Below are 14349 nucleotides of genomic sequence, written 5' to 3' on the forward strand. Positions count from 1 at the left end.
CAGCTACTCAGGAAACTAAGGCAGGAGGATCATAATTTCAAGACAAAACTGGGCAACTTATTGAGGCTCTGTCTCGAAATAAAATAAAAAGGGCTGGAGATCTAGTTTAGTGGTAGAACGCTTGCCTACTGTGTGAGACCCTGGGTTAAATCCCAAATACTCAAAACAAAAACAAAAAACAAAGCAAAAAAACACATAAGTTTGATTTCATATGAATGGAGGAAAGTCTAGAATATATATACTTCAGACTTAATAGTGGTGACTTCTGGGAATTGGGATCTAGGTAAGGAAGACGCTCAGTAGTGTGCTAGGATTTTATTATCTACTCTACTGATCTCATGTCAGGACTCCACTGCCACTTAGAATATTTCCATAGTCAGGGTCAAATATATTCTCATTTTTATGTTTTATGTTGAGTGGTTGAAAATCATGCCACATTTTAGTTTGCTTTATAGTGAGACCAAACTTTCTTGTGTAACTTCTCCTCTATAGTTCTTTCTTTAAAAAACAAAAAACTTAAAGGAACAAACATGATATATACAAAAGAATAAATTTGAGTATTCTCCTAACTTTTAATGCATGGTTATATAATGAATATCTTTGAACCATCATTCAATCTTAAGAATAAACTAATGAATAGTTTACATCTTGGTGCTCTCCTGACACTGCTTATTTAGCATTTTTCCCTCTTGGTGATTCTAAATGTCCTGGGTTTTTGTTATTAAAGAAAAACTGATATATCTTCACTAAATTTATCCAGCCTTTCATCTGTACTGTCTTAAATAGGAACCCTGCAGCTTCCCTTCTTATACCTTCTGAACTCTTATAATTTGTATCAATTGTTCTTTAGATCAGCTTCCCAATGGTCACCTTTGGAGTTCCCTTTACTGTACTTTCTAAGTTGGATTAAATCATTTTTTAACCTCCTCAAATAACTTCCTCAAAAAAGATGCACAGAAAGAAAGTAAAATCAGAGTTTTTGCATGCCCAAGAAATATTTTTGTTTTGTTTTCATACTTGATTGTATGTTTTGGCTAGGTATAGAATTCTAGATTCAATATTATTTTCCTTCAGAATTTCAGCAACCTTGCTCTCGTTTTCTAGCATGCATCATTGTACAATGAATCAAAATGCAGTCTGTAAAATAAATAAGTAAACAATTAATTAATTAATTAATTAATTAATTAATTAATTAAAAATAAAAGAAGAAGTTGTTGTTGGAGGACTCTTGATTTTTGCTCATAAGTTACCTCGTCCTTTCCTCCCAGTAAGTTTGAAGAACTGGTGTTTCATTTTGATATTCTGATTTCATAGTGATATGTTTGGGTATGTTTGGAAGTTGTTGAGCCCCTTCATTTTTTGTAGTACTTGAATATCAGAAAGAATATGGAAAAGATTTCCAGAGATAATAATAGGGCAGAGAACACATGGCATTCTGTTTGGAGGAACTGGAGACACATGGAGACTAGAAATTATGTGACTGTGACTGAGGTACAAAATGACTGCTTTGCTTGACATATAAGGAAATAGAAGCATTGAGAAGAGTGATTGATGTTGTTTTATACAAGGCATCGACTACTAGGCTATTAGATATTTAAAGTACATTATATCTTTAGAAGGAAGCTATAATTGTTTTCCTGTTTCTTGTATTAAAACGATCATACTTCTTACTTTGCTGTTCCTGCTACCTTCTAGCAACAGGATAAGACCTCATCCAACCTACACGAAGCTGCTTCAGACTGTGTGTGCTCAGCTCTTTATGCCATTGAGAACGTGGAAACTAACTTGCCATTAGCCATGCAGCTTTTTCAGGGAGTCCTGACGTTGGAGACTGCCTATCATATGGCTGTGGCACGTGAAGATTTAGACAAGTGAGTAATTATTGGAGCCCTGGATTTGCCTAAAGTTGGATGTTCTTTTATTTTTTACTTTTGTGGTGCTAAGGATTGAACCTGGAGCCTCACACATTAGGTGAGGAAGTACTGTATGATTAAACTTCATCCCTAGCACCACTGAGTCACTTTTTATTATTCATCTATCATTTGTGATTCTTAGTGGCTCTGTGTAAAAGCAGAGCATCCTAAAGATAATTTGATTCTCATACAAACTTAGAGTGGCAAGTTGGTTGCAGAAGAGGTTGTAGAATTACTAGGTATGGAAAGTACTCATTTTTTTTGCACAGAGGTAAGCCTGTAAGAATTAGGGAAAAACTTTAAAATATCAAGTGTAATTTGATGATTTTTTAAAAAAATGTTTTAGTAATTGAGAATTTGAACTGACTTATGAGTTCCATGCATATCTGTGGAGAAGTAGAAAACCTAAGTAAAGGTAACTACAACAGAGATTGTAATACAGCATAGCAAAGAATCACTACATGTGTCTTAAGCCGAGGAGTGTGTGTGTGTGTGTGTGTGTGTGTGTATAAACCAATAACCAGATTTCTGACTTGCTACTCTCATTCTTCTTTCTTCTACAGAGTTCTGAATTACTGCCGTATTTTCACTGAACTATGTGAAACTTTTCTTGAAAAAATTGTTTGTACTCCAGGCCAAGGTCTTGGAGACCTACGAACTTTGGAACTGCTTCTTATATGTGCAGGGCATCCTCAATACGAGGTAATGTCTATAATGTGCTAAGACCATCATTCTTCAAGTTGTGTATTGCTTATTGTTTATATTCCATGGCCTCACCCCCACCTTATTTTTTTGAGAAAATATATTTTTGTTTTTAATTTATGTGATATGGGAGTTTCCTCTATTGAAATTTTTCATAAATTGCATTTGGGTTTCTACTTTATATCCTTTTCTATTTTCTTACCTGGTTAGCTCTGATGACTATTGCGGGCCCCTCAAGAAACTTATTAGAAAGAAAGCTTATTGCCTTTCCACTGAGCCTCCTTTTCAGCTATGTTTATTCTCTAAAGCTTTACAGTTTAAAACTACATTGTTCATCAACTTTCCATTCCTGTAACAAAATACCTGAGATAATCAACTTTTACAAAGAGGAAAAGTTTACTTTAGCTCACAGTTTTGTATGTTTTAGTCTATGTTTTGTTGGCCCTATTGCTTTGGGGCCTGTAAATTATGACTGGTAGTGCATGGTCAAGAAATCTGAGTGTGTGCAAAAGAGGGAGGAGGGCTGGGGGTCTCTACTTCTAGGGGCATGCCCTCAGTTACCCAATTTCCTTTCATTGGACCATTCCTCCTAAAGGTTCCACCACCTCCCAGTAGTGTCATGGAATGAATGGAGAACAAGCCTTCATCTCTAAATCTTTGGGGGACATTCAAGATCCATACTATAACATACACTGAATCTTAACTGTATCTCTACAAATCTTCGCACTTCAAATTTTTCTGCACATGAGGGATGTGAATGAGAAAGGGATTGAAAAGATTAAAGAGTTTCCTTCATTTAAAAATCTTTAAGACATCTGCCTTGCCTTTGGTGGGTATGGGGTGACACTAGAATTGAACCCAGGAACACAATGCCCCTGAGCTATATCCCCAACCCTTTTTATTTTATTTTGAAACAGGGTCTTTCCAAGTTGTCCAGGGTGGCCTTGAACTTGTGACCCTCCTGCCCTAGTCTCTTGAGCGACTGGAATTATAGATGTGTGCCGCTGCTGCACCTGGCAAAACCCTGCTCTTCTAAGTTTGGAGTTTAAAAATGTTTTCTTCCATTTATTTGAGAGGTTTTACCTCCTCTTTATAGTATAAGAAATGGGAAAGCAGTGCACCCAAGTTGTTTATTGTTTTGAGTATTTCTATCTTGGATTCTTTTTATCTATTTATTTATTTATTTTTACAGACTGCATTTTGATTCATTGTACACAAATGGGATACATCATTTTATTTCTATGGTTGTACACAATTTAGATTCATACCATTTGTGTAATCATACATGTACATAGGGTAATGATGTGTCTGTCTCATGCCACCATTATCTTGGATTCTTGATGGGAAAGGAACTGTAGGTCTGCCTCTTTAACTATGATTACTCTTAGGCATAGTAGTTCTGCGAATCTCCACCCTTTTTCTTTCATCACATAAGAGATAATGTTTATTTGTTTAATATAATTGCATGAGGATATCTAGATTTAAATGAAACCCAGATCATTTGGGAGAGAAATGTAGCACTACACATATAATGACATTAGACAACTCAGTTATGTTCAGAGAATTACATGGTTTGACTGGTAAGAATTGCTCTAATCTCAAAAATATAATGATTGTGGACATCTATTAAAAAAATATATATAATGAAGTAATTTTATAATTTGGGAAAAATAACTTTTAAAAGGACTTCATTTCTATTTCTATATCTGTTTCTCTAAATTCAGAATTCAGTTTAACTTTAAAAGCAATTTTTCCAGGAGTAAATAGGAAAATATAAAGCCAGTCATCCTAAATGGAGTTTTGGTCCTAGGGGGAGGTATTTGAGGGGATAATAGTCTAGAGAAAAGGGGACTTATTAACTGGTTCTCATATTAGGTAAATTTTCCTTCTACAAGAAGGAAGGCCATATAATGGCCTTGGAAATAATAAAATAGTCTTAATTCATTTCTTTCCCATTCAAATAATCTTTTCTCTTTTAATCTGACAGGTAGTAGAAATTTCCTTTAACTTTTGGTACCGACTAGGGGAGCATTTGTACAAAACTAACGATGAAGTTATTCATGGCATCTTCAAAGCTTACATTCAGAGGCTGCTTCATGCCTTGGCTCGACACTGCCAGCTGGAACCAGACCATGTAAGCTTTCCTTCTCTACTTCTTTATATCTTAATTTTCTCCTCTTTTCAGTGCTAATTTGAAAAGGAACTGAAAAGATAAGAGAACAGAGCTGATGGACTCTTCTGATTTTTGTCACTTTAGGTTATAGTGACAAAGTCAATGGCAGTATTAATAAAGACAAATTAGGCGGATGTTCAAAAATGTTGCTCTTGCTGAGCCAGTAATTCTTTTCCAAGGACTTTATCTTTAAAAAAAGAAGAAAAAAATAGCTATTTGATGTACAAAGCATTATCTGTAGAAGTAGAAAATGATAAATCATGAATAACAGTATAAGAAGAGTGACATAAATTATAGCAACTTAATGGAACGTTATAAAATAATGACAACTGAAATAACAATATGGTATGCTAAGTTACAAAAAATCAGAATGTAGAACTTTAGACTTTTTTTTTTTCTTTTTTCCTCCATCTCTTTATTTTTTTGTTTGTTCTAATTAGTCATACATGATAGAATGCATTTATGCATTTTGATAAATCATACATAAATGGAGTATAATTTCTCAGCTTTAAAGAAGAATGAAATTATGGCATTTGCTGGTAAATGGATGGAGTTGGAGAATATCGTGCTAAGCAAAATAAACCAAACCTAAAAAACCAAAGGCCAAATGTTTTCTCTGATAAGCAGATGCTAATTCACAATAGGGGCAGGCTGTGCTAGGGAAGAATAGAGTTACTTTAGGTAGAGGGGAGTGAAGTGGGGGAAGGAACCATGGCAGTAGGAAAGATAGTAGAGTGAAACAGACTTTATACTGTTTTTAATTGTGTAAACTGTATACTTAGATTAACACAAAAGGGAAATATTTGTGAAGGTATTGAAAATTTCATGACTTCTCCCCACATACATATTTTTATTTATATTATTTATACTGACTTATAATGTAAGAGAAAATATAGAAATAATATATTAGCTTATAAGAAAACATACTAGAAATATTACCAGGTAGTATATTGGAAAACTCTTGAACCTTTATTCTTAGTCTCTTCCAAATTTTGCCTTATTTATTTCATTTGTTTGGTTGGTTGTTGATTATTTTAACCTAGGACCTGGAGCAAGTTTAATTGATTACCATTAAATCAGACATGCCTTTTTTTTCCCTTTTCTTTTCTTTGTGTGTGTGTGTGTGTGTGTGTGCGCGCGCGCGCGCGCGCATGTGCATGCATATGCATGCTAGGGTTTGAACCCAGAGCCTTGCACATGTTAGGCAAATTTTCTGTCACTGGCCTGCATCCCTAGCCTGAATTGTGGTATTTTGTATCTACATAGAACTTTACTGATGACCTTTTTGGTTTCAGATTTTTTTTTTTTTTAACCAAGGAATCTTATCTTTACATCTTACTTGGAAGACTGACATGTAAATAAAAAGCAGGACTGCTCTGGTTTGAGTGGTTTCCTTACTTGATCCTCTTCCCTTTGCTAGTTCAGTGGCACCAATTCCCTTGCAGATATTTTCTCCTAGTTGTTACTATGTAGTGCTTTATAATGTTATCCAGTATTTCATCTGAGACAGTCATCATTTCTTCATCATTCCCAACCTTAATTTCTTTACATGAATGCAAGAAGGTTGAACAAGATCAACAATCTTAATAGAACCAAGGGATTTTTCCAGGTATTCATGACCCCAGAGTCTTGTACCATGCCCTTAACCATCTCAAAATTAATTGGTAACCCTTTATTTACTTATAGAAGTGTGTTGGCATAGGAAGAATTTAAAGTCTAAAATTCTGTTTTCTTTGGGAAGCTATTATGATAATGGTTGACATTGGAAGATCTTGAACAATAAAGCTGCAGACAGTAGTTCAGTGCTTGAGAGCTGACATTCCCTGAGGCTTATAACTCTAAATTTACCACTTCTTCCAGGTCACTTCTGATTATCCCTACCCCAACCCCCTCCCACATGCAAAATAAAGTGTGTCTTAGGAATACATATACAGACACACATACATAAATGGAAGAATTTCTTGTAGTAAGGGTAGAGGATAAGTTATGTTGTCTTACCATCCTTAACAATTTGGGAAAACTATTAGTAAAATACCCTTGTGATTTAGGCAACTTTGGTTCGTTGGCACTTGACTACTTAATTACTTTTTCTTCTCTATTGATTTTATAGACATCATTGAAAGCCTCAGTGAGTTTAAAATAAATGCTGCCTGATTTGAAATTTCAGGAGGGGGTTCCTGAAGAAACTGATGACTTTGGCGAGTTTCGGATGCGGGTATCAGACCTGGTGAAGGATTTGATTTTCTTGATTGGGTCTATGGAGTGTTTTGCTCAGGTAAGCCCATTTGAAGATTATTGAGCCAGTTTTACTGATCTCCTTAGTTGTTTTCACTTTATCTTATTTCTTCAAGCTTAATGGCTAAATGGGACAATAGTTATACAGGTGCCTAGCACATTGCCTGGCATATAGTAGCTATGTTTATTTAGTGTCTAACAAGCCAGCTGCAGTCTGTGGATAATTCAGTTATGGATTACTCTATTACTTTGCGTAATAAGAGCTATTCCACTTGTGCAGCTAAAATGGAAGATCACAGATAAGCATTAAAGCCTCTAGGATACATATACAGAATTTGGACTATGGACCAACTCCTGGCAACTCTTTTAGTTATTTGGCGTTTCCTTTGTCCACACTTAAGGTTAGATTTCCTGTGCAGTTTCATCCCAGAGGATGACTTGTAGAGTAGAAGATTCTGTGGTTTTCCTAATAGTGAGTAACATTTTATCTCATAAGGTTGAAATCATCATCATTCCACATCACTTACCATTAGCATAATTTCAGGTGGTTCCCTTATGACTGGATCATACTCTAATGAGCTTTGAAGTATTAGTTTGGATGCTTTGCCACAGCAGTATCAAACTAACCTAAAGAAATTTTACAGGAAAGGTGTCTCAGTCATTTTGTGTCTATTTGACCATAATCTAATCTAGGAAGTGTTAATAAACGTATAACTATTCTCATTACAAAGCATAGTTTTTGATTCAACTATGAAGGGTTGGAGATGCTTAGAAAGGAGATTTAGTGAGATCCTAGACTATAAGCAGATGACTTGTGTACAGACTTTAGCTCTTTCCTCACTGGCTGTGTGGCTGTAATCAGTTCCCTTGATTGTCTCCAGACTTCAGTTTTCAAATTTATATAAATTATCAATGTTGCCAGGATGTGCTCTGTGGAATACCAGCCCTATGAGATGTCGTGTGTGTGTGTTTGGTGGGGGAGGGAGGGAGTTAAATTATCAAGTAAAATTGGGAATTGATCTAATATAGTAGACATATATTCTTGGGGGTAATACTGGGGGTTGAACCAGGGGGGCTGTACCACTGAGCCATATGCCTAACCCTGTGTATTTTTTGAGACAAACCCTTGCTAAGTTGCCGAGACCGGCTTTGAATCTCTGCCTCAGCCTGGGATTATCGGTGTGCACCACTATACCTGGCTAATATAATATATTAAATGATTTCTAAGGTCAGAAAAGAGAATTGTTTAATTTTCTTTCCTGGTAGTATCTGTTATTTGACCACAGAAATCTTACTTAGGTTAATATCTAGTTGCATTTCACAGGTGCATATTACCTGGAAAATTCTGGACCAGAAGAACATCTCTGATTCCTTTTAAAAAAAAAATTCTTCTTGGATATGGTATTGCAATAGGTCCTTCTAAATAATTGCTTTTACAGGAATTTAGCCTCTCTTATCAGTGTTGATGCAAGTAGTTAAAACAGTAGAAAGGTAAAGCCAATATATGTGCAGAAGATTTATATTGTATCTCCATCTTCAGTTTGCTTATGTATGTAACAATTATCAAGAGCAAAAAAAAGATGCTAACATATTATGTTTTGGTTTTCCCATTATGCTCATTCTCTGGAGTCAGATTTTTTTTTTTTTTTTTTTTTGCAGTGCTGGGAATTGAACCTAGGGCCTTGTGCTTGCAAGGCAAGCACTCTAACAACTGAGCTATATCCCCAGCCCCAGATGATAATCTTGATAGATCTTGTGGGGGGTCTAAATGAGTACATTTCAAATATTAAATAATAGTTCTAATAAGTGAGGATGTAGAAAATGAAAATACTCTTGCCTGGCTATGAGAAATAACTAGATTTAGAAACAAGGAGCTGGATTTCTTTTAACTAATAGTGTTTTTTATCTTATTTGCTTTGGTATTCTGTTTTCCTTTTAATGGATCCATAATCCACCTCTTCTTCTCTAGTTGTATTCTACTCTGAAAGAAGGCAACCCACCCTGGGAGGTGACAGAAGCGGTTCTCTTTATCATGGCTGCTATAGCAAGAGTGTTGATCCGTGAGTGTCTAATAAGTCTTTTGCTGGGAATTCTAAATATCAAGAGGAAGGAAAATTACACCATTTCCTCTCTTATTTGCTATATACTTGGAAACTCTTAGAACTTCTTATTTCTATAGTGTTGGTCTAGTGTTCTGACTTCTAGAGTCTAGTCCAAAATGGCCTGCATTGCTGCTGCCGTGTTTTAACACATTTCCTAGAGGTGAAGTTATTTTACTCTTGATGCTAAGAATAGAATGCTGATTTATTTTTCCAACCAAGGCTCCCTTCTTGTGTAGATCTAGAATTCGTTAGACTGTTAAATTGTTGGTATTTGCCTAAAGCAATTGAATAGGTATAATTTGGATCTCCTGCTTTTGTGATCTTGAGTAAATTATCCTTACAAATATTTATTACATTGTATTCCTTTTTGTCTTAGAGAATCATATGTGAGTTTCAGAGAGACAAGGCATGGGTACCATTTCATCTAAAAGAACAGCTGTTTTTATTTTTATATTGCCATTGAAACTTAAATTATTTAAATTTGATTTCAAATTTCTTAGTATAGAAAATCTACTTATGATATAATTTGTGAAGACAGTTTACTTAGTGCCATAAATTTACACGTTGATGTTAAGTTACCTTGTCTTTTGATCAGATAACTGCACTCAAGCTCTTTATTCAGGGCCTTGATTAGAAAAGATGGTTAAGGCAGATATTTATTAAAAGCCCAGTGCTTCTTTTCTTAGTTGCCTTTCAGGACCTAGTCAAAGATATCTTACATTGTTTCTGTACCATAAATATTCAGAGACATAGAATAGCTTTATTTTTCCATATTAGAAGTTCTAGTCCATATTATGTAGTATACTGTTTGCTCTTAGAAATCTGTTTTGTTGTCTTTTGGTATATTCTGTGATAATCTGAAGGTTTTAAAGTCATCAATTCTAACTGATAGATGTTTGTTTGAAAAGGATAGATAGGTAATCTTCAATAATTGGCTTAGTGTCCCTGGGAAAAATAATATGTAAATGAGAGATTTTTCTATTTGTTTACCTGCTTGTCAAGCCAACTGCATAATTATAATTTTTTAGTCCATTAAAGGACTTAATAGACCAAATTGTCAGTAGGGGGTGCTCTTGGTCTAATCCAGAATATTACTTACATTTTAAACATCTTCATTTCTCGATTAAGTTCTGCACATTGGTCATCTTCCACTCTTGTTTAAAAGAACTTTAGTCAGTAAAATTGGACAGGAGGTAAGGATAAATTCATGTAACTGTAGAAAGTACCTGACTTTCATTTTCCATGTGTTCCATATTGGAGCACCTTAACCTATTGCTGTGTCTTGTTTTCATGTTCTTTCAATTAGTGACCTGGTCTACCCATACTCTCTTGTTCTTAAGTTTCCAGTATTTTGAAGAATAGCAAGTAATAGAAAGTAGTCTATGAGAGTTATTTATTTAGCTATTCAGCAGTATTTATTGGGTGCCTACTATGTGCCAGGCACTGTTCTAGGTGCTGCGAATATAGAAATAAATGAAATAGATTCTTTAAGATATTCATCCCAATGAAGGTCTGCCTCTCCCCCTGGAAGACAGCCTCTCTTTCATAGCATGATGAGGCCTTAAACACTTTCCTAACATTCAGAAGATGAAGGAGCATATACTTCTCCTGAAACAATGTTATCTTTATTTCTGAAATTTCATTTTATTTCTTTTGTGAGGATTTGAGAAACATGCATACCCAGTGTTAAAACACCTTTATTTGAATGGTTATTTATTTAGAAGAAGCTCTTTAGCAGTATGCTGTTTCACTGCAGCCTATTATTTGGCCGAACATAACCTATAGTCAGTAACTGAGTGTTTGTTTTCTGTATTCAGGAGAATAATCCAACACTGGTGGAGGTCTTAGAAGGAGTCGTCCGTCTCCCAGAGACTGTCCATACAGCTGTGCGATACACTAGCATTGAATTGGTTGGAGAATGAGCGAAGTGGTTGATCGAAATCCTCAGTTCCTTGGTATGTATGAACTCTCCCATGTGCTGCTGCTACTGATTTTCTTTTCCTCACTTACTTTATTCTTTTCTTGCTTTCTTTTTTATTGATAAATAGAATGTAGACAGAATAAATATAAGTTGTGTAGTTGACACAATGTTTGTAATTTGATCTGGGCAAAGGACCTTTGAGAAATTAGATCTCTAGACAGGGAAAAGGTCTGGTACTCTGCTTAAGCATAAACATTTCTGTTTTTGCTAGTCTTTGGCAAAATGTATGAGCTAATCTGTCTGTAGTTCTAACCTAGAAGCTACTAATAGACTAAAAGAGAGGGATTTTCTGTGTTAGATACATGCTCCATTTAAAAACTTAATAATTATTCAAAACAAAATAAATACAAAGAAAGATGAAGAACATTTATTGATTTGGGTGTTTTTTGAGTTCTTTATAAATTCTGGAGATTAGTGGTTTAAATGAATTTATCTAAAAGTGTGAAAGTTTCATTTGCATAAATTTAAGACTTCTTATAACTAGAAATAAGCAAATATAAAAGTGTCAGCTTTAGACAACTATCATTGTCCTGATTAGTGTAGGCTGTTTTACTATGTGTTTCGTCTCTGTATAATGGTAATTCTCTGAGCTTTGCATTCTTTCATACATTAACATATTTTAATAATTAAATGGCCACACATGCTCTGAAATCAGTGGTTTTCAAACTGTTCTTCATGAATCCAGAGGGTTAGAAGGAACATTTGACTAACATAAGGGAAGAAATGGAAGATGAAATAGATAGGACTCAGGGCCTCCTGACACTGTGTCAGATCAGCTCTATTTTTATGCTTTTTAATTAATTTTCTTTTGATTGATTGATTGATTATTTGATGCTGAGGACTAAACCCAGGGACACTTAACCACTGAGCCACATCCCCAACCCTTCTTAGTTTTTATTTTGAGACAGGGTCTCACTGAATTGCTTAGGGCCTCACTGTGTTGCTGAGTCTGCTCTTGGACTTGTAATTCTTCTGTTTCAGCATCCCAAGTCTCTGGGATTACAGGCATGCACCACCATGCCCAACTTTATGCTTTTTATATTGGGGATTCTGTACATACTCAGTTGCTTAAAAAATATTCTTTTACTTAAAAAATTATAAACCTGTGCTCTATCTAGAAATTTTCCTTGAGTTTCAGTTTTGTAATCTCTGCTTGGCTTTACTTTCCAGACCCTGTGTTGGGCTATTTGATGAAAGGCCTGTGTGAAAAGCCTCTGGCTTCTGCTGCAGCCAAAGCCATTCATAACATTTGCTCTGTCTGTCGAGATCACATGGCTCAGCACTTTAATGGACTCCTAGAGATTGCTCGTTCTCTTGACTCCTTCATGTTTTCTCCGGAAGCTGCTGTGGGCTTGCTAAAAGGTATTTATTTAATAATGCTAACCAGTAAACCATCTCCTGTAAGCCTCTATTTGGGGTTATTTTACACCCACATTAAAATTGTTTCTCAGTTGTAATAAACTTAGTGATAGTAAAGGTAGCTTTTCCATTCAGGAGAAGAGTGTACATGCATTGTTTTCTTAAGATAGTTTAAGACCATGTAATTAAGTCATACTAAGATTTTGGATGGAGACAGCATATTTGAACTAACACAGTTACTTTTTAAATTGGAGAGACTAAATAAAGACACAGTGCTATTAAAAAGAGGTAAACAGATATTAAAAGTTAGTGTTCATGGATAAGTGCCATAAGTTGAAGCCAAGGGTTCTGGTCTCTTATTCGTCCCTCTCATTACTGATCAACTTACACTGAATGTCTGCCTTCTATAAAAATGAATTTAAAAGGAAGAAGCAGGCATGGTGATATGCACCTATTATCCAAGCAGCTCAGGAGACTGAGGCAGGAGGATCTCAAGTTTGAGGCCAGCCTCAGCAACTTAGTAAGACTCTGTCTCAAAAAATTAAAAAGGCTCAGTGGTAAAACATATTCAAGTTACACCTTCCCCAATACCTCCTCAATTTTAAAGAAATGTCTAACCCATCCATGGCTCATAGACTAGCCATTCTAGGAACAATCACTCAGTTTTTAAATTCAGACTTGAGGATTTAGGGGTTATTGTTATATTGAATGAAACTTAAAAGAAATGAAAAAAATATCAAAGGGTTTTTGACTTAACAGGGACTGACTGATATGTAGTTCTTTGGATCTGGGGGGAATATTTCAGTGGTTCATGGGGTTTAAGAGGTGTTTGAACCAGAGGGAGGCTGACTGGGAAGGGACCAGTCTTCCTTCCAGCCCTACTGAATTTAAACATGGTTTCTTGTGGGTTTGTAGGATTTTTTTTTAAATTTTGTTTTGTACATTCAAAGGTATGATTTTATTTGGGGAGAAAATGCAAGGGGGAGGCTTTTGTAACTATTTCTTAAAATAAAGGTAACTTGATTATTAATTTTCGTTCAAATCACTTATTTCACACATAAAAGAAACAGACTTAGAGATAATGTTTCACAAAGCTCACAGAGTATATTATGGTGAATTGCAAATGAAATCTTTGACTTCACCCCATCCTTCCTAAAAGCATTATGTGAGTATTTCTCAAACTTCTGTGATAGGTTTTGCCTGAGGTACTTAGGAAAAAATAAAGTCTCCTCTTAGCCCAATAAATCAAGATCTCTGTGAAGGATGAGAAACATTACATTATAGTGTATAAAAATAGCTTTGTCATTGGCTTTTTAAAGTCTTTGAATAATTGAACAAGAAGGCATATTTATACCTTCTTTAAACCAATACACTGCTAAAGAGAACATTAACAACTTTGGTTATAAAACTTAATGTGAAAGTTGTACTGTGGTCTTCTAAGCCAAACAAAGAAAAACCAATCATAAATAGCAAAATGTTGCATCTTAAAAACAGTATTGATATTTTTAAAAGAATGAAACCAGTCCTTTTTTTCTGTTAGCCTATCTGATGTAGACTGATTGATTGAATTACTTCAGTTATTTTCATTTGCGTCTTCCTTTGTTTTTCAGGGACAGCACTTGTCCTTGCCAGATTACCGTTGGATAAGATTACTGAATGTCTTAGTGAGCTATGTTCTGTTCAGGTTATGGCATTGAAGAAGGTGAGTCCAATTAAGAAAGGGAAGAAACAAATATAAGATATTAATATATTAGAAAATAAGACAAAATTACCTACTTACAGATTGTCTTTCATCTACCTAGAAATGCCAAGAGGATAAACTAAAAATTTATTAAAATTAGTATGTATTAAAGTAACTGCATATAGCAAAAAAGTACAATAGTG

At 35.0% G+C, this 14349-nt stretch overlaps 1 protein-coding gene across 1 annotated transcript in view; it reads left to right on the forward strand.

Moving 5' to 3' along the window:
- The window catches only part of Tnpo3 (transportin 3), a 77695-nt gene that overhangs the window by 38515 nt on the left and 24831 nt on the right, over positions 1–14349 (forward strand). The window contains 9 exon segments of the mRNA XM_047560346.1: positions 1696–1871; positions 2477–2615; positions 4603–4749; positions 6956–7063; positions 8993–9083; positions 9562–9563; positions 10943–11039; positions 11042–11080; positions 14076–14167. Coding sequence (XP_047416302.1) covers positions 1696–1871; positions 2477–2615; positions 4603–4749; positions 6956–7063; positions 8993–9083; positions 9562–9563; positions 10943–11039; positions 11042–11080; positions 14076–14167 — 891 coding nt within the window.

Source organism: Sciurus carolinensis, chromosome 8 (genome assembly GCF_902686445.1).
Source record: "Sciurus carolinensis chromosome 8, mSciCar1.2, whole genome shotgun sequence".
Lineage (NCBI taxonomy): Eukaryota > Metazoa > Chordata > Mammalia > Rodentia > Sciuridae > Sciurus > Sciurus carolinensis.